General features: G+C 37.5%; 1 protein-coding gene across 1 annotated transcript in view; it reads right to left on the bottom strand.

Annotated features, from left to right (window-relative positions):
* The window catches only part of GLRA3 (glycine receptor alpha 3), a 126,085-nt gene that overhangs the window by 83,173 nt on the left and 26,999 nt on the right, over positions 1-15,913 (bottom strand). Inside the window, exon 3 of the mRNA XM_006770743.2 lies at positions 6,922-6,989. Coding sequence (XP_006770806.2) covers positions 6,922-6,989 — 68 coding nt within the window. The remainder of the gene's footprint in view (positions 1-6,921; positions 6,990-15,913) is intronic.

Below are 15,913 nucleotides of genomic sequence, written 5' to 3'. Positions count from 1 at the left end.
ATATATATCAAATAGGAATTTTCCATTTTCTAACTGAATACCTAAGCAGCAGGACTGCTTAACTCTTTTGCCTGCATCTGTTCTATTTGACAGGGCACTTGTGGCACAGCCCAGGTCCCTGTCAATCCGGCTTGTTTGAGCGCATCTGAAGCTTGGTTAGGGTGGCTTGTTTTGTAGATAGGCTGCTAGTTTTATCGCAGCCACAGAAACACGTCCTCTAACTGGTGTTAATGTTCACTCATTTATCAGTCAGAGATTCAGCATCACAGCTGAAGAGCTATTTGCAATTTTAATTGATTGCCGCGTACTTAACACTAATTGACGTGTTAAATCCATGAGTAAGGAACAAATTATGACTAATGCCAATCATCTTACAGAACACAATTCCCCATCTTGCTGCCCATTTTCTCGGTAGAGCTTGAAATTACATTTTGGAGTGCATTCTTTCAGAAAAGCGAATTCTCGGAGGAAAAGGTGCAGGATGATAAATTCCATGAAGATGAGCACCACTGCTGGGAACCATTCACAATAATCAGATCATTTCTGTGTCATGGTAGGTGGCCAACAAACATGCTTAATTGATCTGGTAACAGTGAATGCTATCCTGTCTTCCTCTTGAGAGGACCACGTGCAGATACCAATCACTTGGCATTACACACTAGCTTTACAGAAGGTAGAAAGAGGAGGGTTACACTAAGTGACATATGTCTTTGACACTATAATCAGCCCTATAATCTTCCTCCTCATTTTTTTCCAACTCAAATGTTTCAAATACCTAAACAAAATACAATTAACCTTTCAATTGACTTAGCTAGAATGAAAGAAAACTCTACACAGACACATGGTCCAATAAAGAAGAGAAGATACAGAAATATGTGCCTGACAACTCCCTCCTCCCCAGACACTTTTCTTTCTGTTGTCATCAGCATCCATTTCTCCTCAGCACTTTCCCCCCATAGAACTGGAAATATGCTGTTATACATCTTGTTTGTTTTAATGACACCATGACACCGCAGCACAAGTAAACAGTTGTATTCTTTGTGATATGCTTGATAAGAAATTGCACCTGTGTGAACCGGATCTGCAGAGTTTCTTTTTGAGAGCCAGAGATTAAAAAGATGGCCCTGGGGACGACGGCACCAGGCAGAGATTTATTCACCTTTTTGATGGGGTCACCAGGATGTGTAACCTTCATGCATACCTGTCTTTCTGCAACCTTTCCCATAAATATGCCCTGCTTCTGATTCATGCTTATAAGGAGAGTTCAGAACACATTCAGACAGCCAGTCTCCAGTTACTCATGCTTGAAATTAAAAAATCTTCCAGACCAATGCCATTGTTATATTTGGCTAGGCTTTACCTATTACTCAAAGTAAGAAAAATAAGACAGTGGGGCAAAGATTTTAACAGACATAATCTTACTATTAAAAGGATAGCAGGATGCTTTCAGGCTATTCTAAAAGGAAGTGGAATAGCATCTATCTCATCATCTGCTACATTAACATGATTAAATTTAGAAATATAAATTACGCAGGAATAGTCCCTGAACACTATTATGGCACTCATAAAATGAATGCACTTTTACAAGAACTTAAACTCAATGGTAATAGATACAATGGACCAACTTATTTTGGGGAAAGGTTACAAAAGGACAGAAAAGATGGACTTCCCTTTAAATTACACACATTTCCTTTCAATTATCATGAAAAAAAAAAGCCATAACTGTAAAATCTAGTTGATACCTGAAATAATTGCATCTTAATATTTTTTATTTTTAAACATTATTCTTGAAAGATCATAAGCACTATATAATAGTTCTAATTTCTTATCTTAGAGAACTATCCATACAAAATTTTAGCGCTTTTAATGAATTTATCTCTCTATCTATATAGCTAAAAGAGCAAATGCTTTTTGAGGAAAGATTATAAAATTACATGTGAAGATTTGAATTAAAAAGCCAAGTCCATCTGGGCAATATTAGCAATACTCATAAGATCGTACAATTAGATACTTAGCTCATATTTTAGAGACTGTAGCACCAATTTAAGACAGTGACCAGGACTCAGAACTGCAAAAACAGACCATATGACAAAGTAGGAAAAACAGAGTTTATCCACTGTGTCAAGGACACAATAGCAAAGTTCTCTTTTTGGAAAAAAAATATTCTTTGTTAGCCAGGATATGCATGTGTGTGTTTGAGTATTCCACATTATATACTTAAGAGCAACTTTGTTCTGAGAATTCTCCTTGTTGTTAATGTTTAGTGATGAACATATCAGAGTGGATTGCTGCTCTATGGAGCCAATAATTACAAAAAAATTAAATAAACGCCCATGGATTTAAACAAAGTATTTTTTAAAGATAGAACTTAAAGGTAAATTGGATTAAAATTATAGAATGTCAATGGAGCCTATTTGATAAATCAGTATAAGGAATTAAATGTTATCCTAACACAACCAAATAAAGTAGCATTAAAAAAAAAAAGCTTGTCATCATCATATATGCACCTATCATTTGTGTGGAAAATTGAAACACTGCAGAGTTTGAGCAATTCTATGAGCTCAAACAGACCCTCAGATACTCTCACCCAACCCCACCACACATTGCTGTGTACAGGCACCTAAAACACTCTTATACCAAAATAGCTCACCTGTTGTTTTTTTTGTTGTTGTTGTTTTTTATTTTATTTTAGAAAAGTACTTTATTCTAAGGGAACTGGTGAAAAGTAATGGTTCAATGAGAAAATATTGACTTAAGGCACACAGCAGAGCAATTCTCTAATTCTTATTTGTAACAAGATGGAGAGCCATCTGTTTTCTGAAGATAGAAGATTCAGCCAATTTATCCGTTTTTAAATACTGCTATATGTACACACCCAAACTACTACATACACATATATGTGGTGTTTTGTTGTTGTTTTTTAATTGCAACTGACAAATGTTTTCATCCTGGCATATAAGCCTTATCCACAACTCATCACAAGTTTGCAGGAGTGTTTTTCACTTACTAGTAAGTGTCACTTAATGTGGAGATCTTAAGCTTCCCTCATAGAAGCAATAAAAACACTCCTGAGTTCTTTTGGTCTCTGCAGGTTTAAAAGAAAAAATAGACACGCCTCTGTCATCAACAGGAAAGAAAATGACCCCAAGGATGGTAAACCAGCTTTATTTAAATTTTTTAAGAACTATGGTTTCCAATAGTTGTTAAATCATTGTCTGCTTAAAAAGAATGTAAACTTGGAATAATGGAGGCTGAGTAAGGCCTTAGAGAAGCTCATTATATACAATGACACCCAACTCAAATGTGAGGGAAATAGGGAAGTCTAGAGTTCCCATAATACTTATAGAAAAAAATTTGATGACAATATGTTGAGAATAATAAAACTGTACTCAAGTGAGAATGTTTGGCACTATAGTAAGGTAGAGAAATATTGGGAAAGGATGAGTTTAACAATTAAAAAATTTGAGTTTATACTATTAAAAATGCACATAAATATTTGAAAATTTTGGTGCAAAAAGATACAAAATATGTTCAAATTTGAATTTCTTAATTTTTAAAATTACTTAGTTTTTAGAAAATGGCTAAATTAAAAATTATCTACTAGAGAAACTTTCTCAAGAATCAAATAATTACCTCAAATGGGACTAAAGCTGGATTTTAAAATGGGGAGAAATATAATGGAGACTAGATCATCAGAGGGAGCTTAATATATTTGGTCAATAAAAACATTAAAAACCGTTAAGAACTTTGTTAGGCAGATATATGTAAATTGGGAGAATTATTTAGTTCTATTTGAGATATAAGTTCTCAGATATAAAGTTATTCATTAATGATTATAGGTAATTTGAAATTCTGTCCTCTTAATTTTAATATGTTATCTTAAATGAATTAGTTTATTTGTATTATAAAAAGTAAACTACATTTGCCTAAGAAATGAGAATGTTTAAAAATATATTGATATGCTTATAAAATTAAGCAATATTATGCAAATAAAACAATGGCATAAAGTTTAGTTTGTAGAGCTGTGATGGTGGGAACTAAGATTAAATTACATTAATTTGATCAAGTGGTAGAAAAATATTTTATGATTCTTAAGATAGAAATAAAATGACAAGTTCAAATTTTCTCTTATCCTATAAAGAGGGACACCATATTGTAGCTAATCTATCCGATGCCATTAAAATATTTTACAACAATTGAATCTGGGGTTTGGAAGACTAAAAAGAAAGATACCAATGTGGACATCTGAATTTTATAATTCTTAGTTTATTTTATAATAATTAACCTCTGGAGTGTTAAATCAATGTTCATTGATGCTGCTTGTGTCTCTGAAAAGGAGAATAATAGAGTCTAAAAATTATTTCAAAGAAAATCCATTATGATGGAGTATGTAAGGCTGGAAAGAATTTCTACACTAAAGAAGGGAAGAAATAAAACTGTGAGGGTCACTGTGAGAATGTATAGAACACTATCAAGCTTTATGTATGATACTATTCTATAAAGGAAATCTGTCCAAAATGATTAAAGGTAAGAAATTTAGCTGGTGTAGTCATCTATAGATTTTCTGTTATAATCACTTAGTGCTTATAACCATTTTGTGGTAGACTAATGTATATGTCATCATAAAAAGCAGAGGCCCTCAGGAATCTGAGAATCTTTCAGATTTAATAAGGAAATCTGGCTATGTCTTCTCTTGTTTCTAACTCCCTTCCTCCACACCACAAGGATAAGTAAGGTTGTAAACCTTTCTGACTATTGCCATCAAAAGTATTTTGTGGAAATGATCTTGCAAAAGAGGAAGCATAAACATATTTTCCAGGTTTTCAGGATTGTATATAGTAGCAATTAAAATTAGAAAGTTGCCAGGGCTAGAAATACAATTTGGAGAGTCTATATAGAAAAAAAAAAGCCAGCAGAGATTCCTTTATCTTTACTACTAAAGGCCTGGTACATGAAATTCGGTCCCCTCAGCCCAGCCTGCACCCTCTCCAATCCAGGACCCCTCGGAAATCCCTCTCACAATCCTGGACTGCTAGCTCCTAACTGCTCACCTGCCTGCCTGCCTGCCTGCCTGATTGCCCCCAACTGCCCACCCCCCCTGCTGGCCTGTTGCCCCTCACTGGCCCCCCAGCTGGCCTGATCACCTCATGCAGCCTGCTGTTCGGTCATTTGGTCATCCCTCACTGCCCCCCACTCCCCTCGCCAGCCTGGTTGCCCCACGCAGCCAGCTGTTCAGTAGTCCGTCCAGTTGTTTCGGTCATGACGGTCCTTGGCTTTTTATATATAAGGATGATTTGGAGTGGTTATGTACAATTGCAGGATATAAATTGGCCAGATATTCAACCAAATTCCATGGGTCTGAAACAGAACTATAGTCACTTTAGGGTCAGAATTGCACCAGAAATACATGGTGCTTATACAAGCAAATACATGCATGTTCTCTGTGTTTGCACAAACACAGACACTCACATTAATGTTAATTATATACTATAGTTAAAATAATTCTATATAATGCCCAAATATGTGAAGTCAGTTTTTTTTTCCGCTGATGCTTTTTTTAAAAAAATATATATTTTATTGATTTTTCACAGAGAGGAAAGGAGAGAGATAGAGAGTTAGAAACATCGATGAGAGAGAAACATCGACCAGCTGCCTCCTGCACATCTCCCACTGGGGATGTGCCCGCAACCCTGGTACATGCCCTTGACTGGAATCGAACCTGGGACCTTTCAGTCCGCAGGCCGACGCTCTATCCACTGAGCCAAACCGGTTTCGGCTCGCTGATGCTTTTAATGTTTAAATAAAACCAGAGATGCTGCTAAATGGCTATATATTACATACATGATGAAAAGACCATTTGTTTAGATGGTGCCTGAACAGTCTCTTCCTGTTGAGAGAGATCCTCTACACACATGTACACACACGCACACACACACATACACACACTCCACTCCCCCACAAAATAATTTGTATATTAGATTACTTTTCCTTAGAAATTCGCTATCAAATCATTCTGAGATATAGAAAATGAGCATGAGCATAATTCTCTACTTAATGGTTTTGGAAGCTAATAAATCTTGAAGTATTTCATATCCTATTTTAGCTAAAATCAACTTTGAAAATTAATGCAAATTATACTTGTTAAATTTAGAAGTGCAGTATAATTCTAGGTAATTTAAGAACCACCATACATACTTTCAATTTTAAAAAGTTGCCTGCTAGACACTTTTATAGATATGCAGTGATTCCTGTGCCTATGTCTGCATTTTATTTTAGCTAAAGTGCACAGTAAACGCAAAGAAGAGATACATGATCTCTAGAGAAAGTTATGAAATTCAAAACAGAAAAATCTGTTCTATAATAATATATTTTTTACTGTAATAATTCTGTAAAATGTTCTCAATTACATGGTAATGAAGTCTCTATTCAGCAAGTTTAGTTAAAACATACACTATTGTTTGCAAAATATTTATGATGTTGGAGTCAATACTATACTTATTTGAAAAAAGTAATCAGATAGAATACTTAAAACAATATTATGAATACGTTTATCAGTATATAAAATAATTAAACATGAAATTGTTTATTGCTATGCTTATATCTGGTTACTAAAAAACATTGGAAAGGAATAAATAAGTCACATGATAGAATTTTATTTTTATTTTGAGATTTGGTATTTAATTCCTGAAGTGTGAAAAACCAATCTCGTTTTCACTTACATTTATTCTACAATATACCATCTCTAAATGAAACATTTTTACTTGCAGTTGATTACAATTTAATTACACCATTAAGTTTATCCTTTAAAATCTCATTATGTTAATTTTGGCTTTAATTTAAATAACATTAGCAGAAAAATTGCCGTTAATGTGACTATCAATTACTTTGGTATGAAAGTTATTACAAAGGAAACATGCCTACCATGGTTGTCTCAGCAATAGAGCCAAAGCTGTTTATGAATATGTTGCATGTGACATTAACTGGAGGACCTGAAAACAGAGATTACAACATAAGGACTGTTTAGGTACTTATCCAAAATATTTTCAAATAATTTCATGCTTCTCATTAATAGTTTTTTTTTAAAAAAAGACTATTTTTAATATATGTATACACACAGATGCTTCGGATTGAAGGCAATCATCCTGTGAAATAATCTGGACCACAAATCACAGTTCCTGGTCTCCCTTGAACACTGATGCTGGTCCGTTGTTAACCTCTTTTGGTCTGCCTCCATGGTGCAGATATCTCTAAAGGCTCTGCATATTTAGTAAGTCCAACATCTGAGCCTCTAAAGCGGAGTTTCTACTGATGTTTTCCCACATATATGGACCATATTTTCCTGTTTCTTTGCATGTCACATAGTTTTTATTTAAATTCTTTATTGTTTAAAGTACTAGATAAGTCTCCTTTTTCCCCCATTGACCTCTTCCGGACCACCCTCACCCCCCAGCACATGCCCTCCCCACCTCCCCTGTCTCTGTCCATTGGTTATGCTCAGATGCATGCTAAATATCACATGATCTCACTCATTTGTGGATTATAATGAACAACATAAATTGATGAACACAAATAGAACGAGAGTCATAGAAGCATCGAACAGACTGTCCAGCCTATGAGGGAAGGCGGGGGTTGAGGGGGTAAGAGATCAACCAAAGGACTTGTCACATACTTTTTTTTTTTAAATGTGGGTACTTTAGAAAATATTTGTCAGTTCTGGAAACCAGACCTCCTGCTTCCACCAGACAGTGTTTTGTCATTGCTGGTGTTATAGAAACATCAATGATGAGAGAGAATTATTGATGCACTGCCTCCTGCACACCCCCCACTGGGGATTGAGCCCACAACCCAGGCATGTGCCCTTGGCCGGAATCGAACCTGGGACTCTTCAGTCTGCAGGGCGACGCTCTACCCACCGAACCAAATTAGAAATGGAGGGCTCTTTTACTTTTTTATAAAATATTTTTAAAATTGAGTTTTAGAGCGAGAAATATCAATGTGAGAGCAAAACATTAAAACATTAATCTGTTGCCTACTGAACGCCCCCTACTGAGGGCTGTGCCCTGACCAGAATTGAACTGGCAACCTTTCCATGAATGGAGGACACCCAGATAACTGAGCCACACCAGCCAGGGCTGGTGTTTCTTATTGCTGTTTCTTGTTTAGTGACTTACCTGGACTAATACTGTAAAGTCTGTATTCCCCTAGAATGTGCAGCCAATGAGCTTACTGCTCCGTGAGTTTACTGGTCAACAAATGAGTCATCAGAGATTTCCTCAATGAATAAGTCTCCCAGCCTTTGCCAAGGGACTTTGTGTTTGTTTGGAGGCATGTCTCTGACGTTCATGCTTTACCCTTCACTTCCTGCTTGCACAGGGTCTCAGGTCAGCCAGAGGTGAGAGACTGGGGTCCTCCTAGAACTTTCTGGAAACACATCCAGCCCTAACATGTATGTAGCCTCTAGATCCACAAGAACATATCACAACTTTTCAAAGCTGCCTATGGGCATTTCATTCCCCAAATATCCTAAAATTTTTGTTCAGGTTCCTGTTTGCCCAACTTGTGATTTCCTGTGATCGTTTTTCACAAATGCCCTGGTGATAAAATTTTCCCACTGAGGGAGTTCCCAGGTAAAACAAAATAATGACAAGCCCTCTGAATGGGACTCTTGAGGAAGAGCCAGAAGGTCCAACACTAACATAGTTCTGGGTATGGCCTTCCTGTGGCGGTCCAGATCTGGTCTGCCCTCTAAGAGTTGCCAGGCTGCTGGGTATTACAGCTTCTGTGGTGGAGATGTGGCTGGTTTTCAAGGCTACTGGGGACCTGGGGAGCGGGGCCATATTTAAATGCCCTTTGTCCTTAGGAGAAACTCATCAGTTTTTCTTTCATTAGCATATTCATAGTGTTTCAGGCTTTTGGTTAACTTTTAGAGTTCTAAAGGTTAATTATGACAGTTTTTCCAGTGTTTTTGTTGCTTTTTTGTCACCTGAGGATAGTTTTCCATTGATTTTTAGAGAGAGTGGAAGGGAGGGAGAGAGACAAAGAGAGAGAAACATCAATAAGAAACTATTGGTTGCCTCCTGCACATGCCCTGACTGGGACCAGGAGTAGATTGAATCTGCAACCAAGGTACCTGCCCTTGACCAGAACTGAACCTGGGACCCTTCAGTCTGAGGGCTGATTCTCTATCCACTGAGCCATATGGACTATGGCTTGTTGCTTTAATTGGAGAAGTGAATTTACAAAGATACTCACTCCACCATTCTAGAAGGCCCCTGTAAGTGCCTGATTTAACATTCATCATAAAGCCAAGGATTTTATTTTGTCGGACCCATTTATTCATTCTTTTACTAAATATATAAAACCTGTGCACACCAAAATTGAAGAGGACACAGAGAAATTATCTTCTAGCAGGGTAGAAATGAATATACATCAGTAAATTATTGACTACCACTTGTTACCATATACTGTGCTATCTGATTCATAGATATCACTTTATCCTTTGGCCCTGAGAGTGAAAGCAGTAGTATTAAGTCCTATGTGAAGAGGACTCCTCTGATATATTTGTATTCTCCTTAAAATGTGAAGCTGGTATCTCACATTGACCCAAGGCTTCAATAGTAAGCCAATAAATACAATAAGGAAAATAACATGTATCCACAGACGAGTAATGATCAAAGAAGTGACTAATCGAGGCTTTCACTATTATTTGGGAACTTTTTTTTTTTTAAATACATTTTATTGATTTTTTACAGAGAGGAAGGGAGAGAGATAGAGAGTTAGAAACATCGATGAGAGAGAAACATCGATCAGCTGCCTCCTGCACATCCCCCTACTGGAGATGTGCCCACAACCCAGGTATATGCTCTTGACCGGAATCGAACCTGGGACCTTTCAGTCCGCAGGCCGACGCTCTATCCACTGAGCCAAACCGGTTTCGGCTATTATTTGGGAACTTAATGATTCACATTATATGAAGGATTCCAACCCTTGCCCCTCCAACATGCCGTCAGTCAGATGCAAAATGCTCTTTTTAAAAGCAGAAAGTCGGCTTTGTTTCCAAATCTAAATTTCATGTGGTAGTAAAGCAAATCACAGTGATATCAGGCCTGAGCTTTATTGTTTAATCCATCAGGTACCAGATGTGTTCATCACCTGGTTATTAGAGCATACATAAATACTATTTGGTCCCCATTCTTGCACTGGGGGGGGGGGGGGGGGGGGGCTCAGCCCAGCCTGAACACTCTTGCAGTCCAGGACCCCTAAGGGGATGTCTGCCTGCTGGCTTAGGCCCATTCCCCGTGTGGAGGTGAGAGTGACTCTATCCACTGCCACTGCACTTGCCAGTCATGAGCCCACTGGCGAGCCCAGCTTCTGGCTGAGCGACGCTCCCCCTGTGGGAGTGCGCTGACCACCAGGGGTCAGCTCCTTCATTGAGCATCTGCCCCCTGGTGGTCAGTGTGCATCATAGTGACCAGTCGTTCTTCCATTTGGTCGATTTGCATATTAGGGTTTTATTCTATACAATAGCCTCTTCTTCAGCAGAAAGAAAGGTGAGTGGATTCAGGCACCAAACCTTGATTCCAAATTTTAAAAATAGAGCAGACACTCACTTGAAAGATATATACATCTCTATTGATATATAGATATTTCACTTGTACAGAAATCATTTTATTTTAAAATGTACTTGAGTACGAAACAATTTGGAAATAAAAACCATTGTTCCTAAAATAGCTTTGCCCCAGGTCATGAAACTTTTTCAGTGTGACACCAAGGTATTTGATGTTGACTTAATGCACATGAGGGAGCCATTTCAGATTCTTGATCATGGGAATGTGGTGAACCAAGACAACATGGCGAATGGTTGAATGGATAGCAAAAGCTAAGAAACAGAGACAATAGTTAGGAATTTACTGTAATAGTACAGATTGGAAATGGAATGGCTCTGATCAAGAACAGTGACAGTGGAAAGGTATTATAGGGAATGAAATGGATATAGTACTATCATGTTTGTAAAGCACTGTATTCTACACTGGAAGCTCTGACCTATGTCAGTTCAGGGCAGGAATCTTGGAGTAGTCTTTCTACCCTAGCTATGGATATGTATAACTCAAAAATTATGTAGAGAATGAAACTCTGAGAAGATTAGAAATCTTCTATTGCCACTACAGAGAGCACCTGTTTCAGCAGTCCTTGGCCAATCTGCTTCTTCCCCATGCCAGTGTGAAAGCTGTTATATTCATCTAACACACTGCTATGTTTAGCAACAGAGCAAATAACTGCTATACCATCCATATGGCAAATTGTGCTTTTAAATTGTTCATTACATTAGCCATCGCTGGCCTGAAAAGCAAATGACACTAGTTGCAGATGTTTTTAGCAGTATGTTTTCTTCTAGATGTTTTTTAAAGAAATAGAACATGGCTTTTAAGTTCAGAGGTGGATAAAGGCAAAATGTCAAAGGCCAATGCAAAGCCTAGACAATGATATTATTGCCATGCACATGGGGGAAATTGTTCACTGGGCAGACCTAGAGGAAACAAAGGGACAAATAAGCCCAAATGGTTATTAAAATGACTCTAAGTAATTCTTGACATAATGCTGTATTACAGCTTCAGCCTTTTTAAAGACAAAGAATGCAATTAAAAGATGAACTATCAAAAATTATGTTTAATGACTATTTTTTTATTTTGAATACATATATATTTTATGTAGCGATGTCACAAAGAGAGATATTTTATTTTTTAATTAACAAACATGCATTTGATTACTTTAAATCCAGATTATAAACTACTTGTTAGATACTTGAAAAAGGTTTTAAAATTATGTGAGAAAAATAGGATTCAGGTCATTTTGCCCTTCCCTTGTGGCCTTTCTAGTCCTAAAGCCATTCAGTCGAGGAGAGTAAATAAGGCTCCCATGCTGGGGCTGGCTGCAGCAGTGTGATAACCTACACAGGATGAGAAGGACACCCTTGGAGAAGGATTACATGGCCTGGGATGACGGAGCCAGAGGGAGTGAGAAGGATGTTGCCATAGTGATGCAGCCTGGTGTGGGTAATTAGAACCAGAGAAGGGTAAGGACAGTGTCCACATGGGGACAATCCAGGCGTGGAGAGTGAGACTGAACAGGACCCCAGGGCACTGTGCAGGAGAGGAAATGGCAGCTGACAAGGGGGATTCATTACATATTGATCAATATCAGGATTATATGAAGGATAATGGGGACCAGGTTTCTTACTATCAGATGAGGTAGTTAAAATATGAAACTCAGAAACTAGAATAAACCCATGGGATTAGAAATATCATTGGGATTAGAAATATCAATGTGAATTCATGGTTTTCAGTAAATAAAGAATTACCCTAGCCAGTTTGGTTTGGTGGATAGAGCGTCAGCCTGCAGACTGAAGGGTCCCAGGTTTGATTCCGGTCAAGGACACATGCCTGGGTTGTGGGCTCAATCCCCAGTTGGCATGCAGGAGGCAGCTGGTCAATGATTCTCATCATTGATGTTTCTATCTCTCTCTCTCCCTCTCCCTTCCTCTCTGAAATCAATAAAAACATATTTAAAAAATAAAGAAGTAAATATTTAGGTGTAAATTAATATATATGAATATGCATATATGTTTTTATATGTATGTATATATGTGTATTTATGCATATATATATATATGTATAAAGATATATCCTGGCAAGCATCAACCTAACCAATTAACCAAAGTAAATACCACCAGTCATAGTAAAAATTAAGATGGTCCACCATCTGATAAGAAGCATCACTTCTGTGATATGTCTGTCAAGGTGTAGTACCTAAACCAAATCATGAGGAAACATTAGACTAATGCAAACTGAGGTACATTCTGATCAGTAGAGGGATAATATTTTTTAAGTGCCTACATCATGACAGTTCTAGAAAGAATAATCTTCAGGTTCAGATTAAAGGAGACAATGTGATAAATGATGAATAAAATACAAGATTTATTCTAGATCAATTTTATTTCCAAATTGTTTCATTTGCAATGAAGCCATTATTCAAAGAATTGATAAAATTTGAGTGGGGTCCACAAATTAGGTGGTAACAAGACATCCACGTTAATTTGCTTGTTTTGATGCATAGATGGTGGTTATTTAGAAGAATGTTCTCGTTTATATGATACACTCAAGTATTGGGGCACCAGGTCAACAACTTCCTTTCAAGGAGTTTGGGGGGAAAATAGCTAAGTGCAATATTTGCAAATCTTCTGTTAGTTTGAGAGTGTTTAGAAGTGAAAAAAAACACACATAACTACTACAGAAAGTATACATTAAAAATGAAATAAAAGAAAACCTAAAAATATAGAAAGCAGAATCTAAATCTATGAATATTCCAGGTGCACATCTACAATTTTAGAAAGGCTTATTATTAGAGATTCTTCTTGGTAAAAGGACCATATATCATGTAAAAATGCAAGTCGAAGACATGCCTTTAAAAGTTAATTGTGAATTATATTCAAGAATAACAGCGTCTGGGTAGATATAAATAGTTAAAAAGTTAACACTTTCACTGAAAAAAAAAATACAGGCAGGAAATGAGTACTGGTACACATGCCATTCTGTGGATAGAATGCGTTGTAGCAGAAATGACTGTTTAAAAACAGAATTTGTGATGTGGGAGAAAGGGATTAATATAGATAACTATTACAGAGGAAAAGACATAAACCACAAAGACATTGGGAAGCAAACAATGTTATTTCTAGATAAAGGCCACTGGAGATAGAATGAAAAAAGTGCAGTCAGTGTTTGGGAGGAAGACATAATCAGGTAATTGCCCACTGAGTACTTTCTGCCTGGATCCAAATTAGACTCAAGGGTTATCAAAGATCAACTGAGGGCCCAAACAAGAGGATCAAAGGGAAGAAGTAAAATTCAGAAAAAGCTGGTAAAGTAGTCTGTGAAATAATATTTTATCATCTATGGATGTACTTTTATAGGCTCCTAATACCAAAGGACTCCTGGACGCTTCTATTTCAAGAGGGGGATTAAACAGTTTATTTTTTCTCTGAAGACATAAAATTTTTATTACCAAATAAAAATGAAACAAACGTCTAATACCAAAGAGAATGGATGGAAATTCATCTTCAGCTTAATGACAAAATATAAAAGGAAGAAGAAAACAGAGCAAAACCTAAAATAAATGTAGGTTAGGACTACATGGAGAAGGGAGCTAATGGGCTAAGAATGACCCAAGGATCTTGAGGGGTGTTTTTTTGTCTGACTTATTTCACTTAGCATGATATTCTCAACATCCATTCATGTTGTCACAAATAGCAGTATTCCATCCTTTCTTATGGCTGTGTAGTATTCCATTGTATACATGTGCCACATCTCCTTTATCTGATATATTGACAGTCACGTAGGTTGCTTCCATATTGTGTTTACTATAAATAATGCCGCAGTGAACATAGAAGTGCACATATCTTTGTGAATAAATGTTTTCAGATTTTTTTTAGGTGGAAATAGGCATACAGAAAAAGCATGATTTCACTTATATGTGGGATATGACTGAAAGTAACAAATAAACAAACAAGACAAGTCAACCAGCAGAGACTCATAGACACAGACAGTACTATAGTGGTTACCAGAGGGAAGGGGAAGGGGAGTAGTAAAGGGTAAAGGGGACAAGTATATGGTGACAGAAGAAGATTGACTTCAGGTGGTGGGCACACAATGCAATGTACAGATAATGTATCATAGAATTGTATACTTGAGACCTATGTAATTTTATTTACCACTATCACACCAATAAATTTAATAATAAAAAAGAATGACCCAGGGAGGCACAAAGCTTAAGGTCATCTATAGGAAAGGAAGTGAGGAGCTGCAAGGGCCTGTAGGGAGAAACCACAGGCACCTGTCTCAGAAAGCTCCCTGACTCCCATCCATATTCCTGTAGGGCAGGGGTAGTCCTGGGGTTTAGCCCTATAGCATTTTTGAAGGAATGAAAATAACTTTTTGGTTTGAGTTTTGCAAACATGGTTTATTAAGGTGATTGGAAATAGTATGGTTCTGTTAACAAGTGCTGACTTTTTGTCTTCTTTTTCTAACTTTATTGAGATACTAGAGGCCTGGTGCATGAATTCGTGCACGGGTGGGATCCCTCGGCCTGGCTGGTGATCAGGGCCAATTGGGGCCATCTCGCCCAGTCCCAATTGGGGTCAATCACAGTCAGCCAGGGGGAGGGACCACGGGAGGTTGACTGTGGGAGCGCACTGATCACCAGGAGGTAGCTCCCACATTGAGCGTCTGCCCCCTGGTGGTCAGTGCACATCATAGCGACCGGTCGATCGGTCGTTCTGGTGATTTGGTCCTAACAGTCACTTTGGCTTTTATATATATAGATAATTGACATATAACATTGTGCAAGTTTAAGGTACACAATGTGTTGATTTGATTCACTTCCATATCACAGTATGATTACACCGCAGCATTAGCTAACAGCTCCATCACAGCACAAAATTACTTTTTTTTGTAGTGAGAACATTTAATCTCCTCTTTTAGCAACTTGCAAGTATATAATGCAGTGCTATTAACTGTAGTCACAGTGCTGTGCATCAGATCCTCAGCATTTAGTCATCTCCTGTTTGTAAGAAGTTAAAAAAAAAAAAGGAGGGGAAATAACTTTTTTGATTGGGAAAAACAGGCGCCATGACAATACTCAAAACTAAAGCCTTCTCTGTTTTGGCATCTGGAGGAGCTCAGACCAAAGCCCCGTCAGCACTCAGCACTCACTAAATGCAGTGCGCTGGCCAGGGCAATGATGTCTCTGTCAGATTTTCCTTTCCAGAGAGAAAAGCAACAGAAAACCACCTCCCTACACACACACACACACACACAGAGAGAGAGAGAGAGAGAGAGAGAGAGAGAGAGAGAGAGAGAGA

Source organism: Myotis davidii, unplaced genomic scaffold (genome assembly GCF_000327345.1).
Source record: "Myotis davidii unplaced genomic scaffold, ASM32734v1 scaffold404, whole genome shotgun sequence".
Classification (NCBI taxonomy): Eukaryota; Metazoa; Chordata; class Mammalia; order Chiroptera; family Vespertilionidae; genus Myotis; species Myotis davidii.
The sequence above is the reverse complement of the archived record's forward strand: the minus strand, read 5'-3'. Positions and strand labels throughout refer to the sequence as shown.